At 40.7% G+C, this 14,898-nt stretch overlaps 1 protein-coding gene across 6 annotated transcripts in view; it reads right to left on the reverse strand.

Moving 5' to 3' along the window:
* Positions 1–14,898, reverse strand: part of FYB2 (FYN binding protein 2) — a 45,772-nt gene that overhangs the window by 11,456 nt on the left and 19,418 nt on the right. For all 6 annotated transcript variants that reach the window (XM_075181728.1, XM_075181729.1, XM_075181730.1 and 3 more), the window contains 9 exons: positions 13,461–13,561; positions 12,770–12,809; positions 11,016–11,110; positions 8,882–8,925; positions 6,590–6,615; positions 5,435–5,500; positions 4,204–4,288; positions 2,372–2,531; positions 391–508 (listed from right to left, as the gene is read on the reverse strand). In XM_075181728.1, the coding sequence (XP_075037829.1) occupies positions 391–508; positions 2,372–2,531; positions 4,204–4,288; positions 5,435–5,500; positions 6,590–6,615; positions 8,882–8,925; positions 11,016–11,110; positions 12,770–12,809; positions 13,461–13,561 (735 nt within the window). The remainder of the gene's footprint in view (positions 1–390; positions 509–2,371; positions 2,532–4,203; positions 4,289–5,434; positions 5,501–6,589; positions 6,616–8,881; positions 8,926–11,015; positions 11,111–12,769; positions 12,810–13,460; positions 13,562–14,898) is intronic.

Genomic DNA, 14,898 nt, shown 5'->3' on the forward strand with positions numbered 1-14,898 from the left:
AAAAAGAAAAGTTTAGATTACGCTGCATGAACAGTGATTTGTATTTAGATGTTATTTAAACATTTTACATAAATATTTGATAAAATATATGGCCATAAAATAGTCCTCAGAGATAACTTCATTTACGTTTGCAGATTTATTTTCAGAGGAAGCTTATTAAGCCTAAATTTCCCAGGATTGACTACAACGGAACAGCGCCCCCTATGGACAAGTGATCATGAAATGCAGTGGAATATTTTGCATAGTTTTAGCTAGAAATAGAATTTCAATAAATAATCTCTCACTCTGCAGATAACTTGTGTTATATTCCACAAAATAAAGGACTGTTTTAATAATATTCAGTAATGTGATCCTTTATATACTGTCATCGTAGTAGCGCCATTTATATACCTGTTCTGTGTCCTTGTCTGTTTGTTCTCAGGGATGACTGGAGCCAGGGATGAAGGTGAATTATGATAGTTAAAGACATCTTGGCTGGTTTCTATACAAGCCACAGGAACAAACCCGTCTGTGGAAGGAAGCAGGAGTCATAGAACAGGGAAGGGCAGGAATGGGGAAGGTACGACTACATTATTCAGTATAAGGACATATATACTGTATAGGAAGATAGCAATTAAAAAAAAAATACATTCTCATTTCCATTCCGAGTATTTTTTCAGTGATATCCTCTGCTTCCATCTCTATTATGGCAGAGATATAAGGAGGCTCCACCCAACATCACCCCAAAATATAAAAGTGAAAAGTGGTTTAAAAAAAAAAAGAAAATGTGACTGAAGATCTTTGTTTCTGGCCGTTATAAGTGCAATATATTTGGGTCCTTTATAGTTTATAGAATTTGGGGGTAAATTTGTGTGGCTGCAATAACAGCCTAGATGTATCTTTGGGAAGTATTATGGACAAAAAAATAATTCCCTATTTTTGCCCATTTCCCTATGTTAAGTTCTAACTTTAAACTATTTTGATATCAAGATATCTCCTTATGTGTCTGAAAAAACATCCAAACCCCCAGTATTTATACAACCTATCCCCCTCCACACAAGCCCCAGTTTCTGACTATAGTGTATTTGCCCTCTCTTCTCTACGGTCAGTGCGGATTGGCACCAGGCCTTCATTATAGCAGAATTGCGCACACCTTTCATCACACCCATTTTGGGGGGCCGGTGTGACACTCAGTACGCTACTTCTGGGTATGGATAAAATACTGGAAGCTGTATTTAAGATATTTGATCAGCTTATCACAGAATCCCCCAACATGGATGAGCATCGCGAGGGGGGGGGGGGAGGAAAAGGAGGACGAGGACGAGGAAGAGGAGGAGGTCGAGGACGAGGAAGAGGAGGAGGTCGAGGAAGAGGAAGAGGAGGAAGTAGAGGAAGAGGAGAGAGGAGGAAGAAGAGGAGGAAGTAGAGGAAGAGGAGGAAGTAGAGGAAGTAGAGGAAGTAGAGGAAGTGGAGGAAGAGGAGGAAGAGGAGGAAGAGGAGGAAGAGGAGGAAGAGGAGAGAGGAGGAGAGAGGAGGAGAGAGGAGGAGAGAGGAGGAGGAGGACGAGGAGGACGAGGAGGAAGAGGAGGTCGGAGGAGGAAGAGGAAGAGGAAGAGGAGGTCGGAGGAGGAAGAGGAGGTCGGAGGAGGAAGAGGAGGTCGGAGGAGGAAGAGGAGGTCGGAGGAGGAAGAGGAGGTCGGAGGAGGAAGAGGAGGTCGGAGGAGGAAGAGGAGGTCGGAGGAGGAAGAGGAGGTCGGAGGAGGAAGTAGAGGAAGAGGAGGGAGGAGGAGGAGGAAGGAGGAGGAGGAAGGAGGAGGAGGAAGGAGGAGGAGGAAGGAGGAGGAGGAAGGAGGAGGAGGAAGGAGGAGGAGGAAGGAGGAGTGTTTGTCATCATTCTCACCGTTTATCCCCTTTGCCCCACTCACACCCTTCAAGTTGGCCCTGACACCTGTCAGTGTAGCTTGTTAAAGGATAATGGTGAACTAATTACAAAATCCCAAATCATCATTTGTGGGTTTAAACAAGGTGATGTAAAATGAAATAAGTGTTTGGTAACATGAGCAGCATGGTGGCTCAGTGGTTAGCACTTCTGCCTCACAGCACTGGAGTCATGAGTTCAATTCCCGACCATGGCCTTATCTGTGTGGAGTTTGTATGTTCTCCCCGTGTTTGCGTGGGTTTCCTCCAGGTGCTCCGGTTTCCGCCCACACTCCAAAAACATACTGGTAGGTTAATTGGCTGCTATCAAATGTACCATAGTCTGTCTCTCTCTCTTTCTCTGTGTGTATATGTTAGGGAGTTAAAACTGTAAGCTCCAACGAGGTCCCAGGAACTTGTGACCTCACTTAGGCATTTGGTACTCTTTAAACCATTGCCATTTACTAAGACTTACAGTTTCCTCTCTCGTCCTGGGCCAGCCATTTTCCTGGGCGACAGTCGCTGATTCTAATGATATTTACAGCATCCCCCTTCTTCACAGGCAGCGTGTACTTCTCAGTCTTAAAATCCTCCACAATCGTTGCTGTATATATTGGGCTTTCCTGTCCGGAGATCTGAAAACATTCAAATATCAGCAGAGGTAGAGAGTACGTTACATTATAACTCTTATGGTTATACATTCAGAACATTTGTTTTGTCACCACACGTGTGTTCATGTTCCTGTGTGGGGCAGGAACTTGTCAGAACTAAAAATATTGCAGAAACAAAGGTTCTGGTCGCATAAGAGAGACACCTCCCCCCCTCCACACATCAGAGAGTGCTCTAAACATTTGGCTTGAGGGTGCAAGGGAAGGTAGCTGCACCCCCTTTACACATTTATATTAACTGGCGTTTATAGTAAGAAGTGCAGAGGCAGCGAATTATACTGAGCCAATATTGTTATTCCTGCAGGGTAATCATGGCTGTTCTAGAAGCTTCTGGCAAAGCATTGTGGGAAGATCTGCAGGTTTTACCAAGTCGCTGCCTAGCACGCTAAAAAGCCCATCCGGGGGCAAGAGACCTCCTGCCCTACACCCCCTACTTGCAAGTACTTCCCTTCGTTACATTACAGCCAACCAAGGGCCTCATGTGGCCCTCAGCCTTCACCTGTGGCCCCCAGCTCCTTTTATACTTGTATAAAATACCTGCTGATAGTTTTTACTGATAGGTGTCTCTCTCTCTGATTAATACCGCTTTCATACTGCAGCCCTGGCAATATCCCAGGTTTTTCAAGCCGGGTTTTTGCCGGGGCTCGGAGCGTCCCAGCTCAGAAACACCATTCATACTGCACCTCGGACCCGGGAATTTCCCGTGTTGACCCCATTCATACTGCACAAGTCTATGCCCTGGCAAATTGTGGGAGTCATCACCAGAGCAGTTTTCATTGGCTGAAAAATGGTGATGTCATTGAAAGGTGACTGATTTTTTGACGCATAAAGATGATGCAAAAGTGGGTGGTGATTGTTTACCACATTACTTTTCATCATGGCCGACGACTCACTTTTGTGTAGCCCAGAGTTCATGTTAACTAGTGTGTTAAATAAAATAAAAGCAATTTTCTCCAACAAACTCCGATTCTGCTTCAGCTTGATCTGCACTCCACCATCCACCATTTCTCCTAAACTCCTTCTCGAATCTTCCACGGGCTCCCACCGATGACATCATCCTCCAGAGACAGGCAGACAGCCAATCAGCTTGTTTTCTGTGCAACCCGGGTTGAAAAACCCGGGTTGCACCATTCATAGTGCAGGCAACCCGGGTCCGACCCGGGAATTACCCCTCGATAAATCCCGGGTTGAAGACCCGGGTTTTTAGACCCGGGATTTTTGACTTGTACCATTCATACAGCACCAAGACCCGGGTCGTTTGAGCTCGCCCCGGCAAAAACCTGGTATTTTGGTGCAGTATGAATGGGGTATTAATGTATAGTTTTATCTTATTACCGAGATTAAGGGCAATGCGTGACCCTTTGAAGGTAAGAGGGCCGCCCCACACGTTCCCTGAAGTGTACACGTGGCCTTTTACAACTTAATTATATAATACAGGGAAAGTTTGTAAACCTTTCTAAGTCCAATATCAGTATGAGGACACTATAGGAGCACGACAACAAATATTGATTAATATATGTATAACATTTTATCCAAATCTTGATAATTTGTAGCTGGTTAAGTTCTGCATTCATACAATGGTCTGAACCGTGGTGACTGGGACCGGTTTTATTCACACAAACATAGAAGTAGCAAATACCTTGAATTTTTTTCTGAATGCCTGTTCGTCCTTAGAAAGCGACATATTGGAGAGCGACACCTTGTCCGTCTCCACCTCGCCAGAGCTGAGCGTTTGATAGGAGATGAGAAATGTCAGTGGCACCAAAGTAACGAGACTCTTATCAGAATAATAGTGGAAGATCTTCTGAAATCCCAATCTCTCCGCTGTCAGAGTTATCGGATGAAGCCATTTAAACCCACACTGTCATTTTCCCCCTTGTATTTAAGCAGCTCTATAAAATTGTCAAGTGACCCCAAAGTAAAGTCACCCAGACACCGAGATCAGCAATGATTCTGTGGAGCTTATTTAAGAACATGGTGCAGACATCAATGATGGTGTTATTACCTAGGATGTCTAGTGTTCAGTAAAATAACATTAGTGGCTCAAGGTCTGGTAACAAGGGGGAACTCTGGGACATACAAATGGTATAAGCATTATTTTACAAGGTACAATCATGCACACTATGTTACACTATTGTGTATTATTAGAACTTCTTGTCTATTTACTTATACACTGCTCATCTCCATATCCCCAGCTCCTCGTCACTCAACTTAACCATGGGCAGTTATTCTTTCCCACTCAACTCTGTTGCCCCCTTGTGCTGATCTCTCCACCTGAAGACCCCCCCCCCATATCAGTTCTTCCTTGTCTTTGTTTTCTCTCTTACAGAAACTTTTCCTCTTGTTACATATTACTACACTTGTTTTCACGCTCTCTCCAACCATTAGGTTACACTTGGTTGATGAATGGACATTGTATGACCTTTAAACTTCCAGGGATGCCCTCTTGAAGTTAAGGAAGGCTGGGAAATGCTGGGTAGTCCCCACTTCGAGGCACCCACCAACCCCTGTTGCCCCGCGGCATTAAATTTGTAAGGTGTGTCCACTTAGATGGTCCTTCCCCCTGAGGGGAGTGGTCTCTGCCTGGCCCAATGGTCCTAAATTAATATTTGTTCTGCGAGACAGATATATATATATATATATATATATACATATATATATATACACACACATACACCTAAAGAAAAATAAGAACTTTAATTACAGCAAACCATCCCATTTGCGAAACATTTCATATTAAAATCGCTTATTTTTTATATTCTTCACACACAAGATACCTTCTTTACTTCATGAAAACCCCCCTTTATATAAATGAGGATGGTCATGAACAACTGTAAGGGCCGACTGTGCCCCTCACCAGCTAAACTTACCTGTAATACCCTTCAGAAACAGAAGATGTGAAGCTGGGGTAGGTGCCCATCGCAGTGCCGGAAAACCTGAAAAATAAAATTGCAAAGATTATTTCGTTTTGAGAATGTTTTAATGAAATAGTCACTGGTATACACAATCTTATTATCCAACCGCGGATTCTGTTACCCCTGCACAAACAGCAAGAGGGTAAAGCTATCCTTATTTGCTCAATTCTATTTTATTTTTATAGGCCCTTTTCATTCTGTAAACAGTGCACAAACAAGAGTTATCACTAATATTTTTATTCACTGCTTTAAAAAAAGGAGCAATTTTATAAAATATATTTAATGCCACATTGGATTAACTGGAAGGTTTATAACTTGTCTCTTATACTATAAGCTCCATTATGATTGGATGATGAAGGTCCCAGCCATTCACAGCAGAGTGTTCAGCGTTCTGACACTTAATAGAGAGGCTTGGGGGGCAGGGGTATTATTAACTGTATATATACGTTTTGGGAATTTGGGCAAGGGGGAGGAATGGGGTCCAAAATACATTTCTGCACCTAGCTTCCCAATTCTCTAGTTCCACCACTGACCTTAGTGTTAATGTAGGTAAAATCTGTGTACCAAGCTATGGTATATAGTGGTGTATTTTGCTAGGAAACCGCAGCCCAAAATCTGAGAACAAAACTTTACAGCTTTCAAATGGAATAAGTTTTGGTGATTGGGGCTTAACTACGATTTAATAACATAGAAAATATAAATATATGCCTCCACAGATACAAATTTTGAATGCAAGGGGTTTTTCCTTAAGCGTTACCCAGCTTCATCAAAGCTAAGTAAATAAAAAATTGGTTTACATCTCACATTAAGCCACAAGGATTAAACTTTTCAGGAATTGTCAGATATTGTTCAGGCAGGTAAACTACCCTATGGCATGCGGAGTGGCGAATAGTGGCAAGGTACTAAGGTCAATTTCACCTTAACCTAGTAAGAAAAGCCCTAATTACACATTTTTCACTTATTAAATAAATTGCAAAGTTTGAAATTTAAATGATAATTTTTAAATATATTTTAATAACCGGTTTTAATCCTCTAAAAACAAAAATGAAAAAAAAAAAAAAAAAAAAGTCATTGTCCAGGAATCGATGTGTGTTGGCACTAGATCCTTACCCGAGGTCTTTATCTCCCTCAGAAACCTCAAGAAAAGAGAGAAGTTATTAATAATACAGTAAAGGGAACATGGCATTTGGTAAGCAGCTAGCAGCGCCTTAGAATGTGGAGAAACAGGACGTTCTTGTGCGACGAGATATTAAAGTGAAATTAAATTCAGCAGGAAGGAGGTTTAATTTACAGACAAAGTAAACTAGCAGATTATTAATACAGCAACATTAAAACTTTAGGTCACAGTTGTGTTGTTCAGGGATGTTGTTTTCATACCAACTATAATATCTATAAACCCAAATCTACAAAATGTGGTATTAATAGAGGTCTAAGTATTTGACTAGAAAACTATGTAACTACCATTTTATTCCTACTTTGATTATCAACTTGTGAATTAATCTCATCATTAATAAAGAATATCCAATATCCCTCTGTATTCATACCAATAGTAATCAGGCATTAGAAACAAGGCATATTGAATCTTTATTAATAGATTTCAGTTTAGTAATTTCCACAAAGCTGCGTCCATCATGTATGTGAAATGGTGGATTGCGGTTTCATAAACGCCTCAATGTGTTTTTTTTCCTACTATTTTTACCATTTACATTAGTATAACTAATTTGCATGTATGAATTCAGTTTCATGAACATTAAACAGAGTGGGCACTTTATTAGGTACATCTGCTCGATAATGCAAATATCAAACCAGCCAATCATGTGGAGGCAACTCAATGCATAAAATCATGCAGACATGGTCAAGAGGTTCAGTTGTTGTTCAGACCAAAACACCAGAAGGGGGGAAGAAATGTGATGTAAGTGACTTTCACCGTGGAATGATTGTTGGGGCCAGACAGGGGTGGTTCGAGTATCTTGAAAAAACTGCTGATCTCCTGGGATTATCACGCACTACAGTGTACAGAGTTTACAGAGGATGGTACGCAAAACAAAGAACATCCAGTGAGTGTCAGTTCTATGGTCGAATATGCCTGGTTAATGAAAGACGTCAGAGGAGACTGGCCAGACAGTTTCAAGCTGACAATAGAGCACTCTGGGATGTGATGGAACGGGAGATTCGCAGCATGAACGTGCAGCCGGCAAATCTGCAGCACCTGCGTGATGTTATCATGTCACCATGGACCAGAACCTGCAAGGAATGCTCATAGCACCTCATCGATTCCATACCATGAAGAATTCAAGCTGTTCTGGGGGCAAAGGGGGTCCAACCAAGTACTAGAAGAGGTGTACCTAATAAAGTGGTCTCTGAGTATATTCTATTTAATTTATATGCATCATTTCTATGCTCCGATCCTTATTTAATTGTTTAAAGTTCACCAGTTGTCTACACACACCGTGGAACCTTGAGCGGAGCCACACTAACAAATTAGAGAGGCCCCAATCGCCTTAGCAAAGCAGGAGGTGGGACGTGCAACAGTACCCTAAAAGTGGAGTATACCAAGAATGACCTTCTATACACTGACGAGTCCCCAATGGCTGAGACGATCCCACGCTACACTCTCTATGATTACATCTTGGCTTGTTATAAAGAGATTGAGTGGCGGCCATGACCCTTCCCCTGTAAACCTCAAATCTGCACAATTGGTAAGTTTGCAGGAAGTTTGTCTTGTATTGATAAACATAAGAAAAAGCTCGGCGATTAGTGCCGCTGTGAAAGCAGATATACAAGGCTGCCCTAGGACATTGAATGATTACTTTCTAAATAAGTCATTGCATACCTGAAATACCTATACAAAGTATCAGAAACACACCCCATCCTGGAAGTGATTTAAATATGTAATAGTGAAACAGGTTTTTCTTTCCTGTCACAGAGCTGTCGTAGCAGATATGGTAAATACAATTTTTCTTATTTGTTTCTAACCTGTACCCCTTCCCTCCCCAAACACACTTCTAGAAAATAGGGGGTTATTCCCCAGGACCTCCTTGTTACGTGCAGCCATAAACTGCGAGGAGGGGGAGCCATCCATACTCTAAATATGCTCTACGAGAGAGACATGGATGGACTCTGCCAACTCCATGAGCACCATCAGCCCATGGTGATGTCTAACTTCAGGTAACGGGGTCCTGGTATTTGCTACAACGGATGGGGGGGGGGGGGATCAGGTTCAAAGGAGGAAGATTGTGAGGGGGGGGGGGGGTGGAGTAAAAATTGAGAGCTTCCTCTTTAAATGCAACACCTCGATCATCTCATCCTATAATATATTTATCAATTAACTTACAGAACTGCTGAAAAAGATTTTACATTACAAATTTGTATCCCTACCGCAGGAATAGGGGTCCACCATACCTCATAGTAACTGCCTTCTGGAGGATCTGGGTCAGGCAAAGTATCTACAATTGAGGAACATGAAGAACAAGTCACAGATGACAGCGGAACAGGGTATACAGTAAACATCAGAGGTAAAGCCTTGGTGCAAAATCGGAGCTGGGGCCACACGAATATTTTTTCACTCCTCTATTGGCCAATGTATAACAAAAATGTCATATTTACTAGCATTAGAATCTGTATTAAACTGAGGCACCCGCCTCCATTGCACAGAGACTCCCCTTCCCCAGCCAGAACCCACTTTCCGTTCCATGAAAAGACAACAGTGGTCTCTACAGGGATCATGAACTGTCTGGAGGTTCCGGGCTGAATTCAGAGAGATACTCAAACTCTCCAGCCACATAAGAGGTCCCGGGAGGGGTGCTGGGTCCTCACCCTCAATTGAACAGCAGTGACTGGCAATTTCATGGTCATATTTACATTGCACAGTTGGTAAGGTGGAGGAAAAAAAAAATCCTAGGGTATAGATCCAGGGAAGAAGGCAAAACAACCCCCCCCCCCACCTGCCAAACACAATTATCCTTCCTGACTCCATACAGTGCTGTGAAGGAACAGACTGCTCCTGGTTCCTGTTCCCCCCACCATGCCCCACAAGGCAGCACTGGGTGCCAGTTGGAACATGGACCCTACATACCCAACAACTGTGGGACTAGAGCCTGCACAAGTTACACAATACAGACACTCGTGCCAATCTTGTTACAATCCTGAGTGTAAAAAGCTTGTCTGACAGGTCCCTGTATTGTCCCTTAATATATTTGTAGACATTAATTAGCTCAGCACTAAGGTGAGTTTTTTTCCAAAGTATATACCGTATATACTCGAGTATAAGTCGACCCGAATATAAGCCGAGGCACCTAATTTTACCCCAAAAAAATGGGAAAACTTATTGACTCGATTATAAGCCTGGGGTGGGAAATGCAGCAGCTATTTCCATGTGCTGAACAGGTTTTGTACTATAAATAATAGGCTGTCTGCAGTAAGTGAGCTGGAACCTTGAATCCCCGAGAGGGGAGATATATACAGTGGTGTGTGGATCCTGATGGTGGATTGCATGAAATCCTGTATTAATACGACCAGGAATAAAAAGTGCCAAAGTTAATGGTGATCGTTGTGTGATATGAGTTGGGAGCTGGTGGAACGCAGCGTCTTGCCCCTGTGTACCTCTTTGTGCAGGCTGTATAATTACCTGAGTGGGGAAGAGATAACGCCTGTTATGTGGACTCTGTTGGTAGCGATGGTGTAACCGGATAAGCACTGGGGGAGTGCGCACTGTTGTCTGAGTGACTCCTGTGTTTCTAGCGGTGGTTGTATAATTACCTGAGGTAAGTGGAATCTGCGTCTGTAATGATCTCGCTATCGGTGGTGGTGGACATGTGGTAGGGTCAGCCAGTGATGTAGCGATGCTGTAGCCCACTAGACGCACGGAAACCCACCACAGCAATCACAGCTGTACGGCGGCTTTCTCAGACCAAAAATCATTTTTTAAATGGGCGGGACAACCCTCACTCGAGTATAAGCCGGGGGGGGCTTTTTCAGCACAAAAAAATGTGCTGAAAAACTCGGCTTATACTCGAGTATATACGGTAATCCTAGTTTGTCATATCTCATTATAATTTACCCCCGACATTCCTTTTGTTAATGTAGTCTGTCTCTGAAACCACATAAGCTCTCCTATGTTTTTACTACACACAGGTACCCAAAACTGTACTTCATATTAAAGATACAATGGAACGGTGATGTAAACACAAGTAAAATGACATCAACTTATCATGTATCTATGTGACAGATTGGAGATTAAAGTATATCATATCTCTCTGCGATCTCACCATGGAGAGAAATGTGAATTTATAATATCATCACTTTTTTTTCCCAGCAGACTACTTTGTGTTATTCTCACAAGTCTAATAAATCATTTTACATCCCCCCAATTTTATATTTTTATCTGAGCAGCACAAAAGGTTTTTCTTTGTGCAAATGTTGCACCCAGTAGGCAGATTTGATTCATACTCTAAATCAGCCCCTCTACCCGCAACTAAACTCAATGAACACAGTCACAATTGTTACTTTGATAACCGATTGGTAAAACAGAACTTACCGATTTCCTCCAATTCGTAAACATTACAATCATTTTCCGCTTTCCTTAAACTTAAAGCGTCCTCATAACTTTCCTGGTTATATTCCCAGGTTGGGCTGAAACAACAACATTCCATTTAGAACTCAAGATGAAATATTTTAGGCTACATCATATTCCAATTCTTTCTCCACACCCAATATTTAAATAACTTTTTGTGAATAAGGCCATGGGCATTTTCCTTTGCTTTGATGACCTATCGGTCCTCAAGGACACAGTGTGGGGGGAGGGAGATCACATTCCCATTTGTACCAGTATTTATTAAAATGTTATAATCTTCAACTCAAAAGTGGAGAAGTGACCTTTCAGGACCTAGGGGTATATTTACTAAACTGCGGGTTTGAAAAAGTGGGGATGTTGCCTATAGCAACCAATCAGATTCTAGCTGTCATTTTGCAGATTGCACTAAATAAATGACAGCTAGAAACTGATTGGTTGCTATAGGCAACATCTCCACTTTTTCAAACCCACAGTTTAGTAAATCTAGCCCCTAGTCCTAGCATATCTGATGTCCTTATAGTCTGGGGCTTCCAGGAATATAATATCATATTTTACAAAGATTTTTAAACTTCCTAAATACAATAAAGACAAAACTTCAGAGGAATGTCCAGCCAGACCAATGGTGGTCATGTAGTGGACTCAACCATTGAATTATCCTGTTACTAAACTCAAATTGTTGTTTCACAGACTGCCCAGTTCAGTTAGGAGAAGGGTCCACGGACTGATGAGACTGGGGTACAATAGGGATAAGAGAATTAATGTTTCTTAGACAGATTGTTTATTGTATTTGTGAATTGCTGAAGTGATGTATTCACAAATAGTGAATTAGAAGCATAACTCTTTTCCTGGCCAATCATATTGAATGCAACCATTGAAATACATACAAATTTTGATGCGAGGATAGAAATTCCCCATTAGTTTTAGTCTGTTTATCTCTTTCAAGGACTGTGACTGTCTTTACTTTGGCCCAGCACCTCACCCATTTGTTAATAGGTGTTTTGCATTAAGTCTTCAGCTAGGTCCAGCCAGCATTATCTATAACGTGTCGGCAGACACAACAGAGAGGGGTATGTACCCATGTCATAGAATTATCAGTGTAGGTCCCATCTGAATGAGGTCTCTGTCGCTGTAGATTGACACCCAGAATTTTATCAAAATGTGCACTAAGAGCCTCAGGTTTATTTCAGATACTATATTGTATATTGCTATTATAGAGGCGATTATAAAAATGTTTTTTATGTATGTCTTTGGTGTCTATAGTATGCTCCTTCGTTCTTGCCCTGTATTATGAACAATGGCCTTGTTAAAAATATATATAGGGCTTTACCGTAATTTTATGGACATTCAAAATCAAGTTAAAAAAATTAAAACCAGTTAATATAGCACTGATGTGTGTAATTATTGGAAGATACCTAGAACAATTACAATTATATGCGAGATTCCAAATTGGGCAAAAACATAAAATAAACTTTTTGTTTTCCTCGTATTCAGAGAAACCACAAAATGATCGATGTAATACATAACTCTTAAAGAAGTTGTACACACAAAAAGTAAGAAAACCAGCAATGTCTAATGTTTTTTAAGTTTGTATTATGAATAGTGTTTAGACCTATTTTTGCAGGGAAAAAAGATGAAACAATAGAACAACTCTAACATGTATATTAATATATTCATATATAGCATATGAATCCAGAATGTTCCTAATGTACTTACTGTACCTTGTGACAAAATCTTCATTCTTCTCAGCTTCGAATGGTTCTGCAGAAAGAGTTGTTGCTTAAATAAAGGATTTTGTTGTCAAATGGGTTTGTTTCTCTACTATATATCTTTCAAAGTTCCAAAAAGTATTTTAGATTAGGAAATGGCATTTTTAGAGGTCACAAAGAAGTCTAAACCAGTTTCTCTACTGCAATGGTAGTGTATTTTCTTGATCAAGACCCAGATGGGGGTTCAAAAGGTGGGAATAAAGACTACTTCATAATTTTCTATTTGGAAAGTGTCTGTCGCCTTTTATACTAATCTATAGATACACAAAAATGTTTAATGGCCTTGTCCTGTGACACACAGCTAATCCATTAGGGAATTAAATTATCTCCCTGCTTTTTGCTCATGGGGTGTTCCACTGCTGTAGAAGCTAATAAAGAGCTAATAAGCTTCTATGCAGCTTGCAATCACTCAAGTTATACATTGGTACGTGAAATGTGAAAAATACAGTAGGTAGGTGTAGAAGAGGGTTGTATTAAGCAACGATATGGTTTAGAAAGTATTATACCAGTAATTGATACATCATCATCAATATAGGAATATAAACTGTTTGAAACTTCCTGCAATTAATGCACTTTGGAATTATCCGAATGGGTACAAACTGTTACAAATGGCTACAAAACAGATCGTTACAATTGAACGTACCACGGTGCAATTCCTCTACTTCATAAATATTATTACCACTTGCTTCTGATTCATTGACATTCAAAGCCTCCTCATAACATTCCCCCTCATCCATGGCTGGGCTGGAGAAAATACAGATCACAGATTAAGGACTGGACAGACATCATTTAGCAAAAAGATATTCTGAAAGATAAATACATACATATATATGTATCCCAATACAAACCTATATATCTATCTCAATCATGTTAGATTATAATAAATAAATATATATATATGGCATCAATGCATGTTTCACTGAATCTATAAGTGAAAATAAGTTAACACAACTTCTGCAGGGTACAATCCTATACTCTGACACACATTTACTATTTATTTGCTAAATTTAACAGATTAAAAAAAAAAGAAAAAAAAAAAGTTAGTGTGGTATGTGGAAAAGTTTGGGCACCCTTGCAGGTAGTTATAAAACTTGAATAACTCAAAAGGCCTTAAATTAAGCCAGATGAAGACAAATTTTGAGTTTAATAGCTACTCGGACCATTTTAAGCTTTCAGTTCGTTGGGCCTATAGTCAACATCCATGAACTGTCAGAAAAATCATTAAGACATGAAGGTTAAGGGAAACCGTTGCTGAAGTCAAGGTAAGATATGGAAGACCCAGATATATGTCTGATAGAACTGCTCATAAACTGGTCAGTTATCCAAAGCAGACCCACATATCACTGTAAAGGATAGGGATATTATAAAAAGCTTCCCTATGACCTCATCACACACAACGAAAATTAAAAAAAAATAAAAATCATCTAAATAAAGCAAAACAACATTTTGGAACAAACTGCTGTGGATGCATGAAACAAAAATGTTTTGTTTTGGTTTGTTGGCCACTACCTCGAAAGATACATTTAGAATAAAAGCAGGTGACAAATTTGAAGAATTTTGCCAATTACCATACTTTAAGCATGGGGATGGATCTATTGTGCTTTGGGGGGGTGTACCAGAAAGTAACATAGGAAACATTGTACAGGTGGAAGGAAGAGTGGATTCAACTAAATATCAACAAATTCTAGAAGATCATGACCCAGTGTTAGGGAAAAAAATTAAGATGAAAAGGGGTTGGACATCTTAGCAAGACAGCTGTGAGGATCTGTCGCAATACCAGCTACAGATGACAGATGGCAGTGCACCGCCAACATTGACTACTGCACATTCTTTTTCACTTACTGCAATCAGCACTTTGCTAAAGGTCAAGTCACTTAGGCTTAAGACGTCACCTGTATGCAGCTTTTATAAGGCCCTCACTCCAACCAATATTTGCAAACACAAAGCTGGAATTCAGTTCTCTGCTGGTCCTACAAGAGTCTAACTTTCGTTGTCACTCACAACCCGCCTTCTCGGTACTAATCAGTTTGGCCAGTTGTGGCGTCTCTCTAATAGTTACTCTGGAAAGTGGATCTCTCTTG

This window comes from Mixophyes fleayi, chromosome 8, assembly GCF_038048845.1.
Source record: "Mixophyes fleayi isolate aMixFle1 chromosome 8, aMixFle1.hap1, whole genome shotgun sequence".
Classification (NCBI taxonomy): domain Eukaryota; kingdom Metazoa; phylum Chordata; class Amphibia; order Anura; family Limnodynastidae; genus Mixophyes; species Mixophyes fleayi.